The following is a 9,280-nucleotide window of genomic DNA, read 5'->3' on the forward strand; positions in this document are numbered from 1 at the left end:
CTTCCCCCCCTGCCCATCCCCACTGGCCAGAACACAGACACATAGGTTTGGACACATTTAATGGAAGGATGCTACAAACAAGGAGACCCTTCCCTGGATGGGGGGGGGGGGGTGGTGGGGGAGGGTGTCATCTTTCAGACACCCAATTATGACCATCCCTCCCCCACAGTCTTGCCCTTCTGGAAGCCCAAGGCCTGGAATCCTCCCCTCTTCTGCCCTCCCCTCCCCCAACGCCCCAGGTCCTCAATTCCAGATCAATCGGACAGATGCAAATGCATGCACACGATTTTATGGGCTGACACGCACGCACAGTGACATGCAGAGAAGGAGACAGAGACGTGTGCAGAAACCCACCTGTCCATACAAGGTAAGCAGACACACCGACATCCCCGGCAACACTTGCCCTCGTTCTCAGACACACAGATTCAGGGAAACACAGATGTGCAGAGGCAGCCACACGATTAGCCTCAATCGTGTGCCCGTAAATGAAAGCCACAAAGCACCCATCTACACAGACTGGGACAGATCCTCTCGCCATCATGGGCATGTATATACACAGGGCTATACGTCTAGGGGCCTCTCGAGCCACCCATGCACACAGACACGTGTCATGCGCACCTACAGAGACACATGGGCAAGAACACACTCGGAGAATCCGTACAAGGACGCTCGCCTGTGTAAGATGTTCACGCACAGGGAAACCAGCTCTGGTCGTGCACACACAAGTCCATACATCCCCAGGCACCCCTTTCTTCCCATTCCTGACCCCGTGCCCCCCCCCCTTCCCCTCCCCTCTCACCTCCCTGGGCCAATCCCATCCATCAAGCTTCTGAAGCAAGTCAGCCAGCAGCCAGGGAGGGGAAAGGTGTCAGTGTGCCCGTCTCTCCACTCCCACCCCTCCTGGCCCAGCTCTGCCCGCCCCCCTCCCCACGCCGGTGCGAGGCATGGGATGTACACACCTGTGCTGCACATAAAGATGGGGCACATGAAGGAGACAAAGGCCTCCAGCCAGCCACACACACGAGCTTCCCCGTCCTCAGCTGTCCACCCCACTGCTCTCAGGCTACCCCAAAACTGGGCAGTCTCAGTGGCTGCCCAGGATGGTTTGGGACTGGGCTTGTGGTCTGAAGCTACCTCTGCCTTCTCCCACCTCTGGATCAAACTTTAGAGGGAGCAGGAAGGAGGCTTAGAGGTGGTGGAAATATTTAAAGGTGGAATATGAAGGGAGCTTGGGGTGAGGGGCACCCGAGGGTGTAGGACATTTACCTTGGGGCATCAAAGCTGTCGTAGGAGCCCACGGTATAATGCCGGAAGAGTCTCTTTGCCTTGTCACTGCGGCTTTCTGCAGGGGGACAAGGGACGACCTTGGACCCTCGCTCTGGAAACCATGAGCCCACCCCCGGGGGGTCCTGGCCCAAGCTGTCCCATCTACCTCCCAGTGCCCCACCCCCATCGGGAGGGGGAAAGGAAGGGCCATGAGAACCCTAGGATGCACTGGGGACAACTGGCAAGTCCTCGTTACCTTGCTTTCCCTCCTGGGAGCGGTTTGCCACCTCTTCCAGGCAGTCAGAGGGGAACCAGCCAACGCGACCTTTGACCTGGCCTTCCCAGAAGCCTCCTTCCCCGATGCTAAGCACTGGATGGGGAGCAGGGACACAGAAACATTTCCACGTGTCCATGTTGCCCCCCACCCCCAACGTACTCGATGCGCAGCCTTTCCACAGTGCCCGGCACCTAGCACAGGGCCTGGCCCAAGAGCATCCTTAAAAAATGTCCAAGGAAGGGATGAGGGAGTTGGCGGGGGGGAACCAAACCATATCGCTCCTGCTTTCTAGCTTCTGAATCCAATGGGGACATGAGGGCGCACTGGAAAAAGGGCTGGGTCTGGTGACACGGTCCTCACGGGTTACGGACACATTCACAAAGAGCCCTCATCTCCCCTGGTAGCCAGGGACAGCTTGATTGTTCTGTAATTTTCCTAAACCCTCCTAGTCTCCCTAAACCCTTTGACATTCTTATCAGTGCCCTCTGCCACCGGCCGCAGTCTCCTTGCCACTCAAACCTCTGTCATTTGCTCCCAGACCCTTCCCTCTGCCTCTCTTTCCTTCCCCTGGCTCCGGAAGGGAGGAGAGATCGGCATCCCCTCTTTCTCTCCGCCACCTGTACCTGACAGCCCTTTCCTGCCGGCCTCATCTCTTAGCCATAGAACACGTGTCCTGACTACCCGCTCGGCGTCTGGTGTGGCCGTGCCGGGTGCTGACATGCAAAGCTGGGCATCAGGGACAGCTAATGGTTATCGAATTCTCACTCGTGGCCAGAGCCCTAAGAAGGGACACTTTTACTCTCCCCATTTTACCGATGGGGAATCTGAGGCTCGGGGGGCCCAGGTCACTTGCTCTGTCTCCACTCCGTCCCTTCACACGCTTCCCTCACTCACTCCTTGCACCTACCTGGGGAGGCAACAACTGACTTCCCATTTTACAGACACGAACGCAGAAGAGCCCCCTGCCCAGAGATGGCGTAAGCCACGCTAGGATTTGGGCTGGGGCCATCTGATGCTTCCCCCCCCCCCCCCCCGGCTTAAACGCTGCCACCCTCGGGGCGGGGAGCTGGGGAAACCAAATCGAGGAGACACTCAAGGTCATGGAAGAGAGCAGGAGATAGGGTGACGAGGGGTCTGGGTTCTTGGCTAGCTCTCCAGTGACCGGCTGGGTGGTCGTGGAATCAATTGTTCGGTCACTGAACAAATATTTTATTTAGTGCTGGTCGGGAGTCAGGCCCCAGGCTAGACGCCGGGTAGAGGGCCCATGGACACAACAAATGTGATTCTTGCCTTCATGGATGTTCCCTGCTGGCAGCTGTTAGAGGCGTAGCCCCGTAAGTGACTGCGTGATTGAAAATTAAGGTCAGCACCTTAGGGGAAAAGGACAGGGTTTCCGAAGAAAGGCCACATGGGGGTACATAAAGTCGAGGTGCAAAGGGCAAAGAGGTGCCAGGATGATGTCCCAGGGGACATGCGATGCAGACTGAGACCGGAAGGATCCTAGGAGGAGAAGAAGCAAAGAGAGAAGGAGAGGTTTTTCCGGCAGAAGGAACGGGTGTGTGCAAAGAGCCGGGTGTGGAAAGGGGCTTGGGCATTCGAGGAATGGAGAGAACAATGAAGTCTCTGGTGCCCCGTGGGTGGAGGAAAGAGACCGGATGGGGGCGGGGGAGGGGCTTGCAGGCCGGGCTAAGGCACTGAGGGCCAAGGGAGCCTGCTACCTCATCGGGCTGTGGAGGAGCTCAGGGGCACTGTGGGTTTGGCCCGCTGTGAAGCAATTCAGTGTCTTCAGGAAGTGGAAGGATACAAAAACAGAAGTACTGGGCTCGAATTTCAGAAAGAAACGCGGAAGATACAGCGCAGAGAAGGCATGGAAGGTGTCTCCCCTCTGACCTTAGCTTCCCTTTCTTCTTTCAAACTCTGTCTCAAAGCACAGACCTGACCCTCTGCGCATGAGTATGCGCGCGCGCGCACACACACACACACACACACACTTCCAGGCACCTGCTTCTGGAGGCACTGCCCCCACAGTTAGCCCCTGCATCTGGCCATCCATTCATGCACTCACTCACTCACTCAGCGCATGTGCACTGAGGCCTCCTGTGTGCCGGGTCATCCAACTGGGCCCTGGCAACCCAAAGCTCAGTGACATGTGACCTTGCCTTCAGGCAAGGCAAGAGACGCTGCAAAACAGATACTGATACACAATCGATCTGATGCTCCGATCCCTGCACACTTTTCGAGTCCCCACTCAAACCCTGTCTCCCATGGGAGGACCCGTCCCGCCCCAGCTTTCATGGGCAGCCGGGGTCTGTCTGTCTGTCTGTCTGTCTCTCTCTCTCTCTCCTCTCTAAGCTCCTGCAGTGGGGACCCACTTAGCATAATGACAACTGGTGCCGACTATGTGCGCATCAGTGTCCTGGGTGCCTTAAGGGAACTGACTTTTTAAAATCCTCCCCAGGGTCCCCTTGCACGGATGAAGAAACTGAGGCCCAGAGCAGGCACTTGTCTGAGGGCGCCCAGCCGGAAAGTGGCGGTGGAGCCAAGATTTGAACTCAGGCAGCTTGGCCCTCCACCCGCTACACTACTCAGTTCCTCTGTAGCCTGGAGCCGGCAAAGGATCGCTCCCCCGCCTTGCATTAACCGCCGCGTCTGCTTGCTTCCTGTTTCCAAGCTTCATTCTATCCAAGAACACACGTCAACAGCCCTGCGAAGTCTGCATGTGAGGGCTGCTGGCACCATTTTCCAGAAGAAGACAGGAAAACCAAAGAGAGGCAAACCCCAGTCACAGCAGCCGCCGCTCAGGGAGCACCGGCCCCCCGCACGGGCCGGGCTTCGAACACCTGTCTCATTAGAGCCCCTTGAAGCGGGTCCCACCCTGGTTCTCGGATGAGAGCACCGGATGGGGGCAGGAGGTGCGGCCAAGGTGGCTTGGCCTCCACGCTTCACACCGGGTGGCAGGGAAGACCGTGGGCTCAGACCCCGGGGCAAGTCGCTGCCCCTGTGTGAGGCTCTGTCCCTTCAACTAGAAGATGGGCTCCTGACACGCTTCCAAAAGGCTGCTCCTGTGAGGGGAGCACTCCCACAGGGCCTGGCGTGGCGTCAGTGTCCCCCAAATGCTAGTTTCCACTCTTGCCTCGACACCTCCTCCCGAGGGACAGGATCGCCGCAGCTACCCATCATGCTCCTCCAGAGTGTAAGGGGTGTCTAGGGGCTCTCTGAGGTCTCCAGAGCATTGGAAATTCTAGGCCCTGGAGAACTGTTCGTGCTCGGCCTTCCCGTCCTTGAGGGGTTAGCTCACCTGCCGCCCCCCGCCCCCCCAGCCCGGCCCGGCCCTGCCCTGTTACCTTTGATCTTCTCGCCCTTGCTCAGGGAGATCTCCCCCTCCGCTTGGGCCTGGTATGACTTCACGGCCATGAAGGAGCGTCCGGGTACCGCCGAGTAGAGCTTCCTGCGCCTCCCGCGGCTGCCCAGGGAGCCCCCAGGGCCCCCTGAGCCCCCTGTGCCCCCTGCCGGCCCTTCCCTGGGCGTCCCACTGGAGCTGCATACACAGAGGGTGTGAGAGGCAGGGGAGAGTGGAGGGAGGGGGAGCCCCTGGGAGAACAGGGGTCCATGGGGGTGGAGGATGGAGCATAGAGTGGGGGCGTGGGTTTCCCAGCTCTGGCATCCTTGGGGGAAGAGGGCATTTGGGGGCTCCCTCTGCCTGCCCACTGCTGCCCCCTGGGCCCCTCCTCTGCCTCCTCCTGGCTTCCGGCTCTGCCCCTCCCACGGTCCTGCACGCCGTGCCTGATTCAGCTTCCTGAAGCGGGGCTCTGAATGTGTCATCCCTCAGCTCGCTCACGAGCCTTCAGCGACTCCCAGCTTCCTCCTGGTGCGGGTCCAACTCTCTGCCCGCCGTGCACAGCCCGCCATGATTTTTCGCTCTCCTGTGTCCTTGGGACACACTGGCCGGCCACATCCCCCTTGTCACCCTCCTCCAGCCAGCCTGGCCTCTTTACCCCGGAAAGTCCCCTGCCGTCCTCCCCTCTACCCCGAGTGGCTCCTCTGCCCCCCCCTCCCCTCCTCTGGCCCATCTTCAAGCTCAGACACCTTCCCCCAAGCCCCTTGCCCACCCCCACCCTGTGTGGCTTCTTCTCACCTTGCCCTGTCTGTCTGTCTGTCTGTCTGTCTTCAGGGGCTGGAACCAACATTCTATTGGGTTCCCTCCCCTCAGCCCCTGGCATTGAGCAGGTGCTTGGCTAAACTGTTCCACTTGGGGACAGGTGCAAGATTGTGGCTTCCTCCCCCTCTCTTCCTCAGGGGTCTGGAGAGGGATTTGGAGGCCTGAGGGCGGGACCGGGGACTTGGGTGGTTGGGGGGGCCAGCCTGGGTGGGGGGAGTGTGGCTCCGAGGATGGGATCCGGTTGGGTTGGGGTCAGTGGGACCAGGGCTGAGCCTTCCCCTACCTGGGCCGTCCACGGGGCTGCCTCTTGGCCTCTTCAGGGTGCCTCCCGCGGGATGGGGAGCGGGCCCGGGCGCCCCGGGGGCTGCTGGCACTTCGGAGGGTCCCACTGCTGAGCTTGGTGCTGGGGGCCGAGGGCTGCGACTGGCCCTGGGGCCCTGAGGTAGGGCCGGGGGCCCCAGAGGACGAGGTCCCCGGGGCGGCAAACACCATCCAGTCAGGCAGGGCCATGCTGGTATCACTGTTGGCCCGAAGCAGTGCCGGGGGCACCGTCAGCCCTGCGCCTGGGGGTCCCCGTCGCCGGGCTGCGTACTTGGGGGACTCCTGGAAGGGCACTGAGAGGGCACAGTTGCAGGGGGCAGAAGGGGCAGGGGAGACAGGCAGGCGGAGGGGGTGTGCAGGCAAGGGATGATGGGGGAGAGGCATGAAGGGAGAAAGACGTAAGACTGGAGGTCTGGAATCGCCCCTCCCACTACTACTCAGACGCTCACAGTCTGCTGACCCCCCAGTCCCCCCATGCACCCCCAAGTACGCTAGGTTCTCCCCTCAGCCCCACCTCCCTCTCGCTCACCCACATCCTGTTCTCGATGGTTTCGGATCAGCTCCCCCAGTTCAAAATTGCCAGCAATCACAGCCACCTGGAGGGAAGTGGGGTGGCCCAGGCAGAGGGCGGGAAGCACTGTGAGGTCCCGGGCCAGCTGCACACACACACACACACACACCCCGCCCCTGCCCCTCTCAAACCTGGACCCCCGCAACTGCGCCCTCCGTCCTCTCGCAGACCGCCAGCCTCTCAGCCAGCACTCCTACCTGCCTGCCTTCCTCACCCCCTGTCTCCTCTGTGCCCCCCACCAGCCCTGACAGCTCCAGACCTGGAAGGGGGTCTGTCCATTGTTATTCTTCACATCCTTGTTAGCTCCTCGATAGAGGAGGATCCTAGCACAGGTCTCCTGTGGGCGACGGCCGGCCGGTGGCGCGGGGTGGAGGGGGGGAAAAAAAGAAAGAAAACCATTAAAGTCACCAGGAGCAGACGCAGGCACTGTGCTAAGAACTTCAGGAACAGCCTGATCTAAACCTGCCTTGCCCGGGACAGCAGTCACTTACTACCGGTGGCTCAAGAGCCCTTTAAATGTGTCCCGTCCAAACTGAGATGAGCTGTGTCTGTAAAATACAACCCACGCTGCAAGAACATAGCACGGGAAAAAAAAATCCAAATGTCTCTAATACTTCTTCTATTGATTCCAAGTTGACACGGCAATATTTTGGACACCATGGGCCGAGTAAAATAGGCTACAAAAATCCACGTTACCTGTTGCCTTCCTTTCTTTTTTTAATGCGACTCCTGGGATACTTAAAATCACACACACACACACACACACACACACACACGCACACACGACCCGTGTTGTTTTCTCCCGGGTGGCGCTAATCTAAAGCCGGGTTTCTGGACCTCAGCGCTACTGACATTTAGGGCCAAAAAAAGAATCTTCGTAGTGGCGGCTGTCCTGTGCATCGTAGGACGTCTAGCGGCATCTCTGGGCTCTGTCGCTAGATGAGACAGCTCCTCTCCGGCTGTGAAAACCAAGGAAGGCTGCACACACTGCTAAGTGACCCCTGGGGGACCGGGCTGTTCCAGTTGAGAGCCACCAGTCTAAACCGCACAGAGGGCTTACTGTGCTGCGCGCCAGGTGCTCAGCACTTCCCCATTTTACAGACGAGGAAACTAAGGCATCAAAAGGAGCGCAAGGTCACACGGCGGTTGCCCATCAGTGGTTGGATCTGAACGAAGGTTTGACTCTGGAGTCTCTGCTCTTCTCACACACTCTGCTGGACTCAGAAGAAAGGGGACAACGGGGGCCGGGGCTGGGCAGTGGGGGGTAGGAATGCCATCCACATACAGACCAATTCCCTACTGATGCGACCATATCACACCCTGTCACGCTTCGGATCAGACCCAGTGCCCTGGCCATGGCCTCGAGGCTCCCCCTCCACCCGATCTGCCTGCCCTGGCACCCCCAGCCTCACCAACTTCGTCTTCTGCCACCTTTCTTCGCTCCCTATACTGCAGTCACACTGGCCTCCTTCTTCCTCTGACAGGCATGCTCCTGCCCCAGGGCCTTGGCACCTGCCGCTCTCACTGCTTGGCATTCTCTGCCCTTAGATTTCCACATGGCTCACTTTCTCGCTTCATTCAGGTTTTTGCTCAAATGCCACCTCTTCGGAGAGGGCTTCTCCGGCTCCCTCATCAAAAAATAGCTGCCGATCACATTCCCTGTTTTATTTTGATTTCTTCATTTTTACTTATGTGATGCCCACTATACGCCAGTATTAGCTCATTTTCTTCCTAACACGGTCTCCTTGAAATTACGTTTCTCTTTTACCTGTCTCCTTAGCATCTCTCCCCCACCATATGGTAAGTTCTATAGGTGCATGATTTTGTCCGTGGCACCCACCAGCTGGATTAGTGCCCGGCCCGCTGGAGCTGTTCACTCAACGATGGCTAAAGTCCTTCACCCTCTGTCTCGGCCTGACCGAACCCAACCTGGCCCCCAGCTCGACTCCTCTCTCCAGCTCCCCCAGATGCAACTCAACCAGCAAAGTTAGCTCAGGTAGTTTTCTGTGTGTGTGTGTGTGTGTGTGTGTGTCCAAGTGTGGACATGCCGGTCCCAACTAGACTGTTAATTTCCGCCACTGACATGTGTTTTCGCGTGTCTGTCCGCCTCCACTGCCCCCTTGCCTAGCACGGGGCCACAGCACGTCCAGCAGCCCAACCAGCAATCCACCCTGCTCCTCGACGACCTCGATTTACTGGTGTCCTGGCGCTTATCTTACAGTCCCTCTGTCCCCTGCAATACTTACAGTATTGCCCTTCCTCCTTTACACATCTGCCTCTTTGCCACACGCGAAATCCCCCGATCCGCCCCGGCCCGGGAGCCATGCCGTGTCTGATTCATCCCACGTCCGGACGCACAGTAGGGACTCAAGAGACGTGCACGGGACGTATGAGGATGAAGGGAGCCGAGTCATTCCAAATTCCTTTGTTCAAGCCATTCGTTCATTCACTGAGTCATTCAGTCTATCTCAGAGCCGACACCTGTTGAATATTCTGAGGGGGGCAGGGTGCTGTCTTGGGGCAGACTCAAGGTGGCCGGTTCGCAATTCATTCATTCACTCACTCACTCATCCAACAAAGTCCCTACTATGTCCCGGGGCCTTGGGACACAGTGACTGATCAGACTTAGCCCCCACCCTTGAGGAGCTTCCAGCCTAAACATGGACCTGACCTTCACCACCAGGGG

The 9,280-nt window shown here is 58.6% G+C and overlaps 1 protein-coding gene across 1 annotated transcript in view; it reads right to left on the bottom strand.

The window, feature by feature from the left end:
- SHANK1 (SH3 and multiple ankyrin repeat domains 1) overlaps window positions 1-9,280 on the bottom strand; it is a 42,937-nt gene that overhangs the window by 23,919 nt on the left and 9,738 nt on the right. Inside the window, 7 exon segments of the mRNA XM_040457945.1 lie at window positions 800-829; window positions 1,267-1,342; window positions 1,523-1,636; window positions 4,888-5,081; window positions 5,986-6,316; window positions 6,553-6,619; window positions 6,854-6,931. Coding sequence (XP_040313879.1) covers window positions 800-829; window positions 1,267-1,342; window positions 1,523-1,636; window positions 4,888-5,081; window positions 5,986-6,316; window positions 6,553-6,619; window positions 6,854-6,931 — 890 coding nt within the window.

This window comes from Herpailurus yagouaroundi, unplaced genomic scaffold, assembly GCF_014898765.1.
Source record: "Herpailurus yagouaroundi ecotype Mexico unplaced genomic scaffold, PumYag 220, whole genome shotgun sequence".
NCBI classification, from domain to species: Eukaryota; Metazoa; Chordata; class Mammalia; order Carnivora; family Felidae; genus Herpailurus; species Herpailurus yagouaroundi.